Genomic DNA, 17825 nt, shown 5'->3' on the forward strand with positions numbered 1-17825 from the left:
GTGTAATTCTTTTTTATTTTTGATAATTTTGTTTGTTATCTTTCGTACTTTAGTGTTTGTTATTTTTTGTAGTTTAGTATTTTTTATTTTTGTAATTAGATACTTTGTAATTATTAGGGTAGTGTTAGGATATTTTTAAAGTGTAATATAGTTTATTTAATTTGTAGTTAGTTTAATTTTAGTTTAATAGTTATATTAGTTTAAACTTAGTTTTTTTTAATTTGACAGGTAAGTTTTAATTTAATTTAAGATAGGGAAATTATAATTTTAATATAAAGTTAGGGGGCGTTAGTTTAAATTAGTTTATTGCGATGTGGGGGGATTTATGTTTAGGGGTTAATAGGTTTATTTAATATATTTCGTTGTGGGTGGCTTGCGGTTTATGGATTAATAGGTTTATTATAGTGGCATCAAAATTAGGGGTTAAAACCTTTAGTATAGTGGTGACGATGTCGGGAGCGGCAGATTAGAGGTTAATAACTTTAATATAGTGTTTGCGATGCGGGAGGGCCTCGGTTTAGGGGTTAATAGGTAGTTTATGGGTGTTACAGTTTTTTTTTTTTTAATAAGTCATGCTCTGACCTATTAACACAATTTAGTAAAAAGATGTTGCTTTCTAAACTTTCCTCTGGCTCATTTAAAAATATATTTTTAAATATATTCTTGAGGAACCCCAATTATTAATTTTATCCAATATTATTATGATTCAAGCATGCCAATTTTTTTATGCCTGTCTTTCAATCAGATGTTCCTTCTTGCTTCTTCATAGAAAATAAGTAGATGAGTTTGGCATGACTTATTTCTACAACCAAGCTGTCTGTCACTCATATTTACTGGTCAATATCTCTTATTTATATGAATTAGCAGCATCTCTACACATAATTTTTTAACATGAAAAAAACAATACTGCTTTATCAGTTGTGCACTAGTGATGTCGCAAACTTAAAAATTCGACTTCAATAGGCTGGCGAACTTTAAAACCTACAAGGACTCTTTATGGCCACAATAGTGATGTAAAAGTTGTTTCAAGGGGACTAACACCTGGACTGTGGCATGCTGGATGGGGATCCATGTCAAAACTCCCATGGAAAATTACATAGTTGATGCAGAGTCTGCTTTTAACCCATAAAGGGCCTAAATCACCTAACATTCCTAAATTGTTTGCAATAACGTGCTTTAAAACATCAGTTATGATGTCGTATCTATCAGGTAGTGTAAAGGTTATGCCCGCATCACAGTGAGAGACCAAACTCCACCGCAAACAACCGCAAAGAGTCCATTTGCACAACCATGAGATAGATAGATTAGCAGACTGATCTTTCAGAGTCAAAAAAATATTATTTTTAATATTTAAACTACTGTTATAACAAATATGATTGGTGGCACTATTTGGAAAGTGGGCCTGGCACACACGCTGGCAGACAGGCAACTGCAATTAAATAACAATAGCAGACTGATGTAACAGTTTGTTTTTAAAAAAGTTAAAAAAATATTACAACAGATAGGAGTAATCGCACTCAGGATAGAACTAGGCACAGTATGTGCTGGCAGCCTAACACACAGACTGGCACTAGTGGTGGCAGGCTGGCCTGTAAACTAAAATTAAATAACACTAGAAGACTGATGTAATTTTTTTTTTTTTTAAATTAATATAATGTTACACCAGATAGGAGTCGTGGACTGGCACTGAGGATGGAAGTAGGCACAGTATATGCTGGCAGCCTGACACACAGACTGGCACTAATGGCAGCCTGGCTGGCCTGGCAACTAAAATTAAATAACACTAGAAGAGGACTGATGTAAAAAAAATTTTTTTTTTAAATTTACACTAATGTTGTTACACCAGATATAAGTGGTGGAAAAAAGAGCTATTTATCTGTGTCACACTATATGATGTGGGCCAGAAACACACAGGCCTGATGGAAAAAGAAATTAGATTACACTAGCTAAATGATTTAATTATTTTTTTTTAACTTTAAAATAATGTAAAGCACATATGAGTCGTGGCTGCTAGGTAGGGCAGCAATTAACCACACCGCAGTATGCTCTGTAAGTCAGAAACACACAGGCCTGATAGAAAATAGAATTAGATTAAACTAGCAAAATGATTTAAAGGTTTTTTTGTTTTTTTTATTGAAAAAAAGGTTAAGAACATATGAGTCGTGGCTGCTAGCCTTGGTAGGGCAGCAATTAAACACAGTATGCTCTGTAAGTCAGAAACACACAGGCCTGATAGAAAATACAATTAGATTACACTAGCAAAATGATTTAAAGGTTTTTTTTTGGAATTGAAAAAAAGGTTAAGCTCATATGAGTCGTGGCTGCTAGCCTAGGTAGGGCAGCAATTAAACACAGTATGCTCTGTAAGTCAGAAACACACAGGCCTGATAGAAAATAAAATTAGATTACACTAGCAATATGATTTAAAGGTTTTTTTTTTTTTTATTGAAAAAAAGGTTAAGCACATATGAGCCGTGGCTGCTAGCCTAGGTAGGGCAGCAATTAAACACAGTATGCTCTGTAAGTCAGAAACACACAGGCCTGTTTGAAAATAAAATTAGATTACACTAGCAAAATGATTTAAAGGTTTTTTTTTTTTAATTGAAAAAAAGGTTAAGCACATATGAGTCGTGGCTGCTAGCCTATGTAGGGCAGCAATTAAACACAGTATGCTCTGTAAGTCAGAAACACACAGGCCTGATAGAAAAATAAAATTGGATTACACTAGCAAAATGATTTAAAGTTTTTTTTTTTTAATTTAAAAAAAGTTAAGCACATATGAGTCGTGGCTGCTAGCCTTAGGTAGGGCAGCAATTAAACACAATATGCTGCTGAGTAAGTCAGAAACACACAGGCCTGATAGAAAATGAAATTAGATTACACTAGCAAAATGATTTAAAAGGTTTTTTTTTTAAATTTCAAATAATGTTAAGCAGATATGAGTGGTGGCTGGCACAGAGCAATTAACCAAAAGACTGAAAAAAACTGAAGTATATGCTGTGTGAGCCTGAGAGACACAGGCCTGATAGAAAATGAAAATAAATTACACTAGCAAAATAATTTCAAATTTTTGTTGGTTAAATTTAAACTAATGTTAAGCAGATATCAGTGGTGGCACTAATCACAGTATATGCGTTGAGCCTCACACACAGGCTGAAAGCCAGGCAAATGCAAATAAAAATACAAAGAAAAAAACAAAAAAAAACGACTGAAGTTATAGCCCTAAAAAGGGCTTTTTGGGGTGCTGTCCTTGCAGCAGAGATGAGATGAGTCCTTCAGGAATGTAGTGGACACTAAATACACTAGCCTAGCTATCTATTTCCCTATTATGTCAGCAGCAGCAACACTAAAAGCTCCTATCATTAAGAAAGCAAGATTGTAATGAGTCTAAAATGGCTGCTGCCAAGGAGCTGGGAGGGTCTGTGAGGGAGTGTCTGCTGCTGATTGGCTCAAATGTGTCAGAAGGCTGTGACATACAGGGTCAAACTTTCCTCAATGATGACACATAGGGGGCTGATTGAACATCGCATATGTTCGCCCGCAACGGCGAACGCGAACAAGCTATGTTCGCAGGGAACCGTTCGCGGGTGAACAGTTCGGGACATCACTATTGTGCACCTCTTACTAGTGCTTATTAACTAATAGGCACTTCTTAATAATACTTATTGTCTGGTTAACACTTCCTGTTAATGCTCATTGGTTGACACTTGACAGATACTTCCTGCTTATACTCGCTGAATATATTAGTTCAGAAATGTAAACAGATTTTAAAGTGTTCTTATTCCATCTTGACCTTGAGTTTTATTTACCTTGATATTATTTAGTTTCTACCTAATATAATCTGGAATCAACTAAATTATTTTGTTGCAATGTGTGTCCCATTGATTGTTTTTTTTTGGTTATACAAAATAAAACAATGTATTTAAGAAATATTTTTCTTACATCATTTTATGCTCCAAAGTTTTCATCTTAGATTTTTTTTCTATTTACAGGTAGCCCTCAGTTTACGCCGGGGTTAGGTTCCAGAAGGAATGGTTGTAAATCGACACAGTTGTAAATTAAAACCCAGTTTATAATGTAAGTCAATGGGAAGTGAGGGAGATAGGTTCCAGGCCCCTCTCAAAATTGTCATAAGTAATACCTAATACATTATTTTTAAAGCCTTGAAATGAAGATTTTAAATGCTAAACAACATTATAACCCTAATAAAATAATCACACAACACAGAATATATAATTAAACTAAGTTAAATGAACAAAAACATTTGCTAAACAGCATTATAAACCTAATAAAATAATCAAACAACACAGACTTCACTTGCATTTTTCTGCAAACAGTTCTTTCTATGCATTCCAATCTGGACTGATTTATAGACAGGAAGATCTTGTTCCTTTGAAATCTGCTTGATAGCTCAGGTTTGGTTAAACTGATTAATTTCAGCTTGCTTGGCTTTGCTGCAACACAAGCGGACAGCTCCACCTACTTGCTATTTTAATAAATGCACTGCTTCTCAATGCTTTTCAATAGCAGTCACATGACTGGGGAAAAAAGGTTGTTATTCTGAAACGGTGTAAATTGAACCGTTGTAAAACGAGGGCCACCTGTATATACTTGGAAACCTGATGGGGTTTATCGTGTAATCCTTTTTCTAAATTGTTTGCTCCGTCACATGCTTTGCTACATACCTTAAATTCTTAGAACGATGAAGCAGTATTATGCACCTTGAACCATTTAAATGTCCTATATTTCTGTGTTATTTCTCATTACAAGATTTTATTGAGATGCAATAGTGTGCAGCACCTGGTGATGTTATGTGTATATCATAACATCATCAAGTGTATTATATATAGTTTTTATTTGGAGTGTGGGTGCACAGTATGTATTTTTACTTTGCATTTAGTTGTTGGAACCAATTTAGGCCTAGATTACAAGTAGTAGACAAAAATATTAGCGCTACTGTGCATTAACATCACCCGAGCATAATCAATAGAGCTTCTATTTTTGTGCTCATAAATTTAAGTGTAATACGAGTGCAATAAACTCACTAATATAACTTTCTGCACTATCAATTAAAAGTATAAGGCGTGCTAAAAAGATTTGGTTAAAGGGACAGTTTACTCCAGAATTGTTATTGTTTAAAAAGATAGATAATCCTTTTATTATCCATTCCCCAGTTTTGTATAACCAAGTTTTTTTACAGACTTGCATTTTAGCAAATCACTGCTGACTCATAAATAACTCCACAGGAGCAAAATGTTATCTATATTGCACACATGAACTAGCACCATCTAGCTGTGAAACACTGTCAAAAGGCACTGAGATAAGAGGTGGCCTTCAAGGCCTTAGAAATTAGCATATAAGCTGTAATTTAGCTTTCAACAAACAATACCAAGAGTACAAAGAAAATTTGTTGATAAAAGTGAATTGGAAAGTTGTTTAAAATTACATGCCCTATCTGAATCATAAAAAAATAAATTTTGACTAGACTGTCCCTTTAAATATTTAATCATACATTTATAATACCAGATGGTGTGTTATTCTTTGCACAAGGTTGCACAAAAGATAATTCTACCTGCACTATTGATTCCATTTCACTTGCAATCTAACCCTTACAGTTTACATTTCTTGGATTTAGATAAAGTGCAGATAGTTTTGGTTAACTGTAATATATTTAAAATATGTGTTGCATATTTGTTTCATTTTCATTTGTATTATATATAAAATTCAGGAAAAGAAAGCTAATGGAAAATATTTCAGCAATGAAAATCTAGTGCATCTTGTGAGTGATTTATTTGGTGCTGGAATGGAGACAACATCTACGACTCTGCGTTGGGGGTTTCTGATTATGATGAAATATCCTGAAATACAAAGTAAGAAAATATTTTATGTTACCTTTCGCCTAGATTACGAGTTTGGCGTTAGCATTAAAAAGCAGCGTTGAGAGGTCCCAACGCTGCTTTTTTCCTAACGCTGGTATTACGAGTCAGGCAGGAAAGGGTCTACCGCTCACTTTTCTTCCGCGACTAGAGGCTACCGCAAATCCCCTTACGTCAATTGCGTATTCTATCTTTTTAATGGGATTTGCCTAACGCTGGTATTACAAATCTTGGAAGAAGTGAGCGGTAGACCCTCACCTGTCAAGACTTCTACTGCATTTAAAAGTCAGTAGTTAAGAGTTTTATGGGCTAACGCCGGAACATAAAACTCTTAACTAAAGTGCTAAAAAGTACACTAACACCCATAAACTACCTATTAACCCCTAAACCGAGCCCCCCCCCACATCGCAAACACTAAAATAAAATTGTTTAACCCCTAATCTGCCGACCGGACATCGCCGCCACCTACATTATACCTATGAACCCATAATCTGCTGCCCCTAACATCGCCGACACCTACATTATATTTATTAACCCCTAATCTGCCGCCCCCAACGTCGCCACCACCTACCTACAATTATTAACCCCTAATCTGCCGACCGGACATCGCTGCCACTTTAATAAATGTATTAACCCCTAAACCGCCACACTCCCGCCTCGCAAACACTAGTTACATTTTATTAACCCCTAATCTGCTGTCCCCAACGTCGTAGGTTTAGGGGTTAATAAATTTATTATAGTAGCGGCGACGTTTGGGTCGGCATATTAGGGGTTAATAATTTTAGGTAGGTGGCGGCGACGTTGGGGGCGGCAGATTAGGGGTTAATAAATATAATGTAGGTGTCGGCGATGTTGAGGGCAGCAGATTAGGGGTTCATAAGTATAATGTAGGTGGCGGCGGTGTCCGGAACGGCAGATTAGGGGGTTAATAATTATAATGTAGGTGTCAGCGATAGCGGGGGCGGCAGATTAGGGGTTAATAAATGTAATATTAGGGGTGTTTATACTCGGGGTTCATGTTAGGGTGTTAGGGGCAGACATAAAATGTATTTCCCCATAGGAAACAATGGTGCTGCGTTAGGAGCTGAACGCTGCTTTTTTGCAGGTGTTAGGTTTTTTTTCACCCAGCTCAGCCCCATTGTTTCCTATGGGGAAATCGTGCACGAGCACGTTTAGCCAGCTTACCGCTACCGTAAGCAACGCTGGTATTACAGTGAGATGTGGAGCTAAATTTTGCTCAACACTCACTTTTCTGAGGCTAACGCCGGCTTGCAGAAAACTTGTAATACCAGTGTTGGCTTAAGGGAGCGGTTAGAAAAAAAGGAGCGTTAGCCCCGCAAGCCTTACCGACAAAAACTCGTAATCTAGCCGTTTATGTTTTTTTTTAATATATTTAATAAGTCCAGATTAGAGCAAATCAATTATTTATTGTGATATAAAGTTATCGGGCTACATTTACTAATCGCCTGATGGACAAGAAATGACATCTTGCCCCTGTCTCAGCTAGCAGAAAGCAATACAGTAGACTGCTAAAGACACGTACACATGTGAACAAAGCAAATTGATAATAGAAGTAAATTGGACATTATAAAAATTGCATGTTTTATCTGAATCATGAACATTTTTTTTTTACTTTACTGTTCCCTTAAATATTTTATAGAAAGATCTCAGTATCTCAGTGTCGGTGTTAAAGGGACATGAAACCCAATTTTTTTATTTTATGATTTAGCAATTTTAAACAACTTTCCAATTTAGTTCTATTATGTAATTTGCTTCTTTATGTTGACATCCTTTGTTGAAAATCATATCTAAATAGTCTCAGTAGCTGCTCATTGGGTGTCTGCACATAGATTGCTATTTCTTCAACAAATGATACATAAAGAATGAAGCAAATTAGATAATAGAAGTAAATTGGACATAGTGTAACACAGCGCCATCTATTGGTAGAAGGTTCATTACCAAAATGTGTACTGGGAAAAAAACTTAATTGCATAGATTTTGCATAAGGGGACAATTCAAATGTATGGTTGTGAGTTGAATCATTTATCCCTCCCCTGAATACCCTTCATTTTGTTAGTTATATTTTATTAATACATTGTTTTCTATCAGCAAGATTACAAGTCGTGCGGCTAATCCTTTGCGAAAATCCCGCACGCCATATGTTTTTTTCTCATTTTGCATTACGAAACTATTCCAAATTTGTAAAAAAAAGTATTTAACGCGCATGTTATGCCGCATACCACGCAAAAACTAAGTTCCAACTTGGTGTGCGCATTCATGTATTCCCCCATAGAGATCAATGGAGAAAAAATGTGGAAAAAACAGCTACACCCGCAATTGTGAAATCACCATTTCATTTCATCCCCATTAAAGTCTATAGAGGAAAAAAAAGTGGATCAAAAACCTAACACCCTACCATAAGCCCCATGTCTAATAATCCCTAGTCCGCCATCCCCCTCACATCGCAAAGTATCTAAATACATTAAAATAAAAATAAACTACCATCACTCCACATCGCAAGCACTAAATAAATCTATTAACCCCTAAACCACCATCCCCCACAAAGCAAACACTAAATAAATATATTAACCCCTAAACCGCCATCCCCCACAACGCAAACACTAAATAAATCTATTAACCCCTAAACCACCATCCCCCCACATCGCAAAGTATCTAAATACATCTATTAACCCCTAAACTGCCATCCCCCAATATCGCAAAGTATCTAAATACATCTATTAACCCCTAAACCGCCATCCCTCCACATCGCAAACACTAAATAAATGTATTAACTCCTAAACCGCCATCCCCCACATCGCAAAGTATCTAAATACATCTAATAACCCCTAAACCGCTACCCCTAACATAACACCCTCTAACTTAACCCCAATTAAAAAACATATAAATTAAATAAAAATATACTTACTACCTTTAAAAAAAAAAAAAAAAAAAAAAATAACATTAATCCCATAATCGGTAGTCACCAATGATGAATGGCGGCTCTCCATCTTCATCCCGGCGGTGCTCCATCTTCATCCATTGCTGGACCATCTTCTTTAATCTTAATCCAAGCTGCGGTCCATCTTCTCTCTTTATCCTGGTGGCGGCTGTGAAGTCGGCGATGTTGAGGGCAGCAGATTAGGGGTTCATAAGTATAATGTAGGTGGCGGCGGTGTCCGGAACGGCAGATTAGGGGGTTAATAATTATAATGTAGGTGTCAGCGATAGCGGGGGCGGCAGATTAGGGGTTAATAAATGTAATATTAGGGGTGTTTATACTCGGGGTTCATGTTAGGGTGTTAGGGGCAGACATAAAATGTATTTCCCCATAGGAAACAATGGTGCTGCGTTAGGAGCTGAACGCTGCTTTTTTGCAGGTGTTAGGTTTTTTTTCACCCAGCTCAGCCCCATTGTTTCCTATGGGGAAATCGTGCACGAGCACGTTTAGCCAGCTTACCGCTACCGTAAGCAACGCTGGTATTACAGTGAGATGTGGAGCTAAATTTTGCTCAACACTCACTTTTCTGAGGCTAACGCCGGCTTGCAGAAAACTTGTAATACCAGTGTTGGCTTAAGGGAGCGGTTAGAAAAAAAGGAGCGTTAGCCCCGCAAGCCTTACCGACAAAAACTCGTAATCTAGCCGTTTATGTTTTTTTTTAATATATTTAATAAGTCCAGATTAGAGCAAATCAATTATTTATTGTGATATAAAGTTATCGGGCTACATTTACTAATCGCCTGATGGACAAGAAATGACATCTTGCCCCTGTCTCAGCTAGCAGAAAGCAATACAGTAGACTGCTAAAGACACATACATATGTGAACAAAGCAAATTGATAATAGAAGTAAATTGGACATTATAAAAATTGCATGTTTTATCTGAATCATGAACATTTTTTTTTTACTTTACTGTTCCCTTAAATATTTTATAGAAAGATCTCAGTATCTCAGTGTCGGTGTTAAAGGGACATGAAACCCAATTTTTTTATTTTATGATTTAGCAATTTTAAACAACTTTCCAATTTAGTTCTATTATGTAATTTGCTTCTTTATGTTGACATCCTTTGTTGAAAATCATATCTAAATAGTCTCAGTAGCTGCTCATTGGGTGTCTGCACATAGATTGCTATTTCTTCAACAAATGATACATAAAGAATGAAGCAAATTAGATAATAGAAGTAAATTGGACATAGTGTAACACAGCGCCATCTATTGGTAGAAGGTTCATTACCAAAATGTGTACTGGGAAAAAAACTTAATTGCATAGATTTTGCATAAGGGGACAATTCAAATGTATGGTTGTGAGTTGAATCATTTATCCCTCCCCTGAATACCCTTCATTTTGTTAGTTATATTTTATTAATACATTGTTTTCTATCAGCAAGATTACAAGTCGTGCGGCTAATCCTTTGCGAAAATCCCGCACGCCATATGTTTTTTTCTCATTTTGCATTACGAAACTATTCCAAATTTGTAAAAAAAAGTATTTAACGCGCATGTTATGCCGCATACCACGCAAAAACTAAGTTCCAACTTGGTGTGCGCATTCATGTATTCCCCCATAGAGATCAATGGAGAAAAAATGTGGAAAAAACAGCTACACCCGCAATTGTGAAATCACCATTTCATTTCATCCCCATTAAAGTCTATAGAGGAAAAAAAAGTGGATCAAAAACCTAACACCCTACCATAAGCCCCATGTCTAATAATCCCTAGTCCGCCATCCCCCTCACATCGCAAAGTATCTAAATACATTAAAATAAAAATAAACTACCATCACTCCACATCGCAAGCACTAAATAAATCTATTAACCCCTAAACCACCATCCCCCACAAAGCAAACACTAAATAAATATATTAACCCCTAAACCGCCATCCCCCACAACGCAAACACTAAATAAATCTATTAACCCCTAAACCACCATCCCCCCACATCGCAAAGTATCTAAATACATCTATTAACCCCTAAACTGCCATCCCCCAATATCGCAAAGTATCTAAATACATCTATTAACCCCTAAACCGCCATCCCTCCACATCGCAAACACTAAATAAATGTATTAACTCCTAAACCGCCATCCCCCACATCGCAAAGTATCTAAATACATCTAATAACCCCTAAACCGCTACCCCTAACATAACACCCTCTAACTTAACCCCAATTAAAAAACATATAAATTAAATAAAAATATACTTACTACCTTTAAAAAAAAAAAAAAAAAAAAAAATAACATTAATCCCATAATCGGTAGTCACCAATGATGAATGGCGGCTCTCCATCTTCATCCCGGCGGTGCTCCATCTTCATCCATTGCTGGACCATCTTCTTTAATCTTAATCCAAGCTGCGGTCCATCTTCTCTCTTTATCCTGGTGGCGGCTGTGAAGTTTTCGTTGAGGTCGGCGACGACATTGGTTGTCCTCTTCAGAGCATCGACAGGGAGCTCCTCTTCATGCGGTCTCCACTTGCTGTCATTATACCATTTATTACCTCCACCATTTTTTATGGTTCAAGAACCCTTTTGGGACACAGTATCCTGATACGAGCTGTACCGGAGGCCAGTCTGCTGGATGACTGTTTGATTCCAGCCTCTGCTATTTGCACCAAGAGGGGTGCTTATGCATGTGAGTGAAACATTTCTTGTACATTTTCGCACAAGTACATACAATACTAGGCTATGTGGCGCATCTGTTACCTTTCTTCTGCAGATTACTGATCCTTGGATCTTGGCCCATGATCCACCAACAGATAGCTGCCTGGAGCTGGACTTCATCTAATCAATCTGTTTGTTTATAAAATATATTCTGATATACGGGACTTTTACTTATTTTATTTATATTTTTATTCATTTATTCCTTTTTTATTGCTATATTTGCTTGATATATGGGACTTTTTATTTTAATTTATATTTTTAATTGTATCCCTGTTCTCAAAGCAATATTGTTTTTTGCTAATATAGTGTTATCACATGTGTCCACTATACTCTCATATTCAAATTGGTATAGTTATCACATTGATCTAGGGCGCCCCTATATATAAATAAACATTTAGTTGTTTCAAGTGTTTGCGATGTGAGGGGATGGCAGTTTAGGGGTTAATAGTGTATTTAGATAATTTGCAATATGGGGATGGCAGTTTAGGGGTTTATAGTTTTATTTAGTGTGTTTTTAATGTGGGGGGATGGTGGTTTAGGGGTAAATAGTGTAGTTTATGGGTGTAAGTGTACTTTGTAAGGTATTTTTTATGTGTTTTGTGAAAAAAAATTGTTTTGCAAAACACATAACTACAGATCTTCAAGTGCGGAATGGATTGATGCAGAAAAAAACATATCACGTGGGAAGAGACTGAACTGGCGACTTGTAATATCAAGTCAATGAACATTATGAGTGCAAAGACCATATCTCGCGCAGAAAAGCCATACCGTGCGACTTGTAATCTAGTTCTATATGTTTTATGTGACATTTGTCACCATAAGTTAAATAGTGTGTTGTTAAAGTCTAGTACAGAGTTAAATAAGGCATTTTGAGTAGCTCCTTATGGAACAGTTTGTTTTGCCTGGTTCTCTCAGGAATTTCAGGGGCAGAGTCTTAGGACCTGCTTTTTGGCTACATTTACGAAAATCATCATAGTTCAGTGTGGCTACTGGAAGATTTATTTTTTTGAATTTATTGTTATTTAAAACTATACTTACATACTTTCTGAACAAGAACACAGTAGGTGAATGCATAGTTGAATGTTATTTAATACATTTGAGGGAACAAGTTTGCCAAAGGGCTTGTCACTGGGGCAATACACTTAAATGGCCAAATTTGCACCATTTTGTAAAGGTACATTATGATTCCATAGAGGTCCAATTTAGTCTCCAAAGGTACATGTTTGCCTTTGAATGGTACAATCTGCAAGGGTACCAATATATATATATATATATATATATATATATATATATATATATATATATCCATGTAAAAGGGTACAGTGGCTGTACCATTGAGGGTACTGCCCCAGTGACAAGCTTGCGTACCACTAAAGGTACAATTTTGCACATGTATTTCTGACAGTGTACAGTCATGGAGAATGCAACCTCAAAAGGATTTAAATATGCTTGAAATTGTTTAAAGGAGGGTTACTAAAATGTTGCATGGTCTAAAAAATTCAACTTAGGGTAGAGAGAGGAGAGAGGTGATATGATCTAACTTCAAGTATATTAAGGTATTTAATAAAGCTGAAAATTAAAGTATTTTTTTCAAAAATAAATAGCAGGGATCTTGCTAGTAGATTAATGACTAGTTTACATAAGAGTATTTTTTTTTAGAGAAAGAGCAGTTGATTTATGAAATAGCCTTTTGATAAATGTGTTAAATTCTAAAATTATGTAGCGGAATATCTAATATACAAATAAGGATATCCAAAAATGTATCATGCTTATCATACAGAAGAACACTCAGGCAAAATGTTTTTATGTTACAAATATTTTTAATTTATCAAACCTTAATTTTACACATTATGGGGCTGATTTATCAAGGGGTGAATGTCCCTTGATGCCCCTGTTTCCGCGTAAGCCTTTAGGCTCGCCGGAAACAGCAGTTAAGAAGCAGCGGTATTAGAGCCTGCCGACAGCAATAAACACAATCGGGTTGATTGACACCCACTGCCAGCGGCCGATTGGCCGTGAATCTGCAGGGGGCGGCTTTGCACAAGCAGTTCACCAGAACTGCTTGTGCAATGTTAAATTCCGACAGCATATGCTGTCGGCATTTAACAGCAAATCATGTCCGCCCACCATTTGATAATTTAGCCCCATCGTCTTAAAAGAGTTGAATAAATACCTTAAAATGACAAAATATATTTTATCCTTACAGAAAATGTACAAAATGAAATTGAAAAAGTGATTGGATCTGCCCAGCCTCAAATGGAACACCGTAAAAAAATGCCGTATACTGACGCTGTAATTCACGAAATTCAAAGATTTGGTAAAATTGCAATAACCACTAGTCCACGTGAGATTACTCATGATGTTGTATTAAAAGGTTATTTTCTACCAAAGGTTTGTAACGTTATCGCTTCTATATTTTTAAATGTTTTTGCTAAAATAGCTGATCTATGAAATAACATAAGCAAAGCTGTATTCTTATTGTATGCTTGTATAAATGTACTGCTTAGCTTACAAAATACACATTACTAAATTAGGAATTAATATATGAGAACAATTCTGGAAAGCTTAAAGGGGCATTAAACACTAAGGGCCAGATTACAAGTGGAGCGCTAAATATCGCTTTCATGAAAGCGATATTTGTGCTCCACTGTGTAATACCAGCGTGGCTAATGTGAAATGGTATTACAAACTGTCAGCAATGCAAACTCGAACTTATGTTTGCATTGCTGGGAAGCATTGCACTCACAAGAGCGCACTTCCATAGGATCCAATGGGAGCCTCGTTCTAATGCCATTAGAGGCAGCATCAGAACCTAAGCGCAGAGAAGGGGTAAATAGCACAGCGATAGCAGAAAATATAAATATATATGTATATGATTGTATACATACTGTATATATTTATGTGTTAATATGTGTAAATACACATATTAATACATAAACATATATGAATAGAAGCATATACATATATATTTACTGAGAACACACAGTTCCCATAGACAACAATGTAAAGACACTTTTCAGTGCCATATTTTTTCTAACACCCCACTCCCGCCAACTTTAGCCAAAAAATACTGCCTAGTGCAGTTATTTTATTAAAGAATAAAAAAAATGTTGCTATCATTATTTTTTTTATAAAAAACAATACTGTATTTTGGGGGCATTTGGTGCACATTTATAAAATTAACCATAGATCTGATCTCTGGTTAATTTTATAACCGCTAATTGTTACAGTGAGCTTGCGGTAACAATAAATAGCCACTTGTTATGGCTTGTTTATTATCGCATGTCTGTAAACGGGCAAATTTGGCATTTGTGGGCACACAATAATTTAGCACTCCACTTGTAATCAAGCCCTAAATAAATGCTAGATAGAATGATGCATTCACAGAAAAGATTAGTCTGTGAATAACATGTAGATGTTTTTTTTTTACATTTTCTTTAACTGTCTAAACATTGACAAAATAAGTGTAAAGCTTTAGTGGCTGATTTATGAAAGTGCAAGCGGGGGCGGCATTGCACCAGCAGTTCACAATGCACAAGGTGCAATGATAAATGCCGACAGAATACGCTGTCAGCATTTATCGATGTGCGGCAGACATGATCCGCAATGTCCTTGTTAAATAGGCCCCTAAGTGTCTATAAAACAATGGGAGCTGCCATGTTGTAACTTAGGTTACCTTCTCTACTGTGGCCAATTAGGGACAGTTATAAATAGGTCACTAGAGTGTGCAGCCAATTGCTGTGTGGAATATAACAGTGTTCTGCACTTCCATTTCTAAAAGGACTTTGAAAAGCTCTTAATTTCAGAATGGAACTTCATTAGCATTTTAAACACAGCACATGCTCAGAGAACTTAAGGAGTTTGTATGATCTGGTAATGACTCAGTTTGTTAATTGCTGACATCATGCAAAACTCACTGGCACTTTGAGCAGCTGCAATATTTAAAATGCTGGTGCACTGAGAATATCTAGCTATGCTTCACATGCACTTGCAGGGAATAATAATAACACTAAAACAGTGATAGCTTTTTCTAGAAGCATTTTTGCCAATATATGTATATTGTAAATATGTTTCTATTTAAAAATATAATTCATCAATGTGCATTTCAGTTTTGACCAGAATGTCCCTTTAATTCTTCATCAAACAAAATACAGTAATACAAAACAGAAATAAAGCTTTTGTTGGAACCATCAAGATAGATATAAAAAAGGTGACTCCTGTAACTAAGAAGATAATTGTCTAAAGATAGACACATAAATGTCAAAAAGAGTATATTTTGTAAAGGAGTAACCCCCAAAAATAACTCGGTAGTAAGTAATAGTAATAATATACATGCATAATATGCGCTGCATAATAATTTGGAGGATAGATAAACAGATAGAAATATAGATAGATTTATTAACTATCTGGCGATCAGCACTAAAAAAAAGCTACCATGCATTAGGATTGTACGCATTCTGCACACATCTATGTATAGAATGGCTACTATGGGCCCCCAGCTCTAGGGCCCTGGTGCTACTGCACCAATGGTAGTTCCACCCCTGAAATACAGTGCCATATGTTCTGTATGTAAAGAAGGCAGCTTCCTAAGGGTTCAGAAAGCCATAAGTGCAGAAAAGGTGGAATTCAAAACTGCAGGCTGATTGGTTGCAAAATACTGTCAATCTTTTTTATACTCTCTTCATTGTATTTGGGGAGATGTAGTTAATAGGCTAAAAATGTGGGTAAATAACTATTTTGGATGCATGTTCAATTAGCAAATACCTATTCCAGGTACAGGGCCCCTGGGCAAATGCCTATTCCAGATATGGGGCATCTGAGTAAATTATTCCTGGTGGGAGACCACAAGACTGATATACATTAGCAAACTTATCTTCTGTGAACAACAATTGGGCTAAAAGAGGCTGCTCCTAGCTGGTAACTTGCCATAGAACAAGCTACATTCCTGGTAGAGCACTTCTCTTTCTGTATGCATTTTTATGATCACCCTGGGAAAGTCTCCCTAACGTTGGGTAAAGAGTCCATGTCCGATTTCCCTTATCAATTTTCTTAGAGAGATTTGGCTACACCTCACTGAGAAAGCCCCAAGAAGGCCAAAACAATCATCTGGGGTGGCCATGTTCCTTGTTCAGAAAAGGATTGCCTGGAATCTTGCTAGGCAAGATCAGACTGATAAACTTCAGTAAAGTTCCCCTCTGTGAAAAGCACAATTGGACTAAAAGAGGCTGCTCTTAGCTGGTAACTTGCCATTGAACAAGCTACTAGCTGTTGTTTGTTCCTGGTAGTGCACTTTTCTTTCTGTATGCATTTTATTATGATCCTAGGGAAATCTCCTTAATGCCGATGGGGAACCAGACGTTGACTCCTTGTCCAATGTGCTTAGAGGGGTATGACTGCACCTCACTAACAAGGCACAGAATGACAAGAGATCATCTTTGGTTGCCATGTATCTTGTTAAGAGGAGAGTTGCCTGGTATTCCGAGGCTGAACTGACCTTGCTATCTGATATCAGACTGATATACTTTCTTTGTCCTCTGTGAAAAGCACAATTTGGCTAAAAGTGGCTGCTTTCGGGTGGTAAATCGAGCTACTGGGATTGAGCTGTCCATTCCACGTAGAGTGCTTCTCTTTGTGAAAAGATTTAAAAACACATTTTGTTTTTTACAGTAAAGATAAAATATATCTATAACAATCAATTTTACAGTATAATGTGTATACATAACTCATACTACACACATGCCCAGTATTCCCATAACAACCCAGCCAATGTTCCCTTTAATTTTCTTGAGCACTGTGCGGAAATAAATTTACCTGTGCAATTTTTAGCCAAGAGACTAAAATGTGTGCGCACCGTAGCCAAACTTAAAAATGTAGTAAAGGCAATAACACACATACACATACTCGTATATAGACATTCACGCATACACTATCTCTCAACAGACATACACTCTCTCTTTCAAACACACACAGAGTCTTAAACAGAAACATGGTCTTAAACTCTCTCTAACATACATACACACTCACAAACACACACTAACTATCTCCCATTCACACAGAGATACACAGAAGCAGAATAAAACATCTGGCATTTTAAACATAAAGGGCTAGGTTACAAATGATGCTCTATTATTATTGTGATTAGCGCAAACAAGTTCCTGATAATTTTAGTAATATAATCAGTTTTACAAGACAGATGTTAATTTTTTTTTGCAAGCTTACTTTTGTGATCAAAAGAAGAATAGCACTCATTATAACATCAATGACAAGCGCCAAGCAGAAACTAGCACTTGTATTGC

General features: G+C 36.4%; 1 protein-coding gene across 1 annotated transcript in view; it reads left to right on the forward strand.

The window, feature by feature from the left end:
- The window catches only part of LOC128655958 (cytochrome P450 2C5-like), a 127527-nt gene that overhangs the window by 78448 nt on the left and 31254 nt on the right, over positions 1-17825 (forward strand). The window contains exons 6-7 of the mRNA XM_053709566.1: positions 5729-5870; positions 13736-13920. Of these exons, the coding sequence (XP_053565541.1) occupies positions 5729-5870; positions 13736-13920 (327 nt within the window). The remainder of the gene's footprint in view (positions 1-5728; positions 5871-13735; positions 13921-17825) is intronic.

Source organism: Bombina bombina, chromosome 4, assembly GCF_027579735.1.
Source record: "Bombina bombina isolate aBomBom1 chromosome 4, aBomBom1.pri, whole genome shotgun sequence".
NCBI classification, from domain to species: Eukaryota; Metazoa; Chordata; class Amphibia; order Anura; family Bombinatoridae; genus Bombina; species Bombina bombina.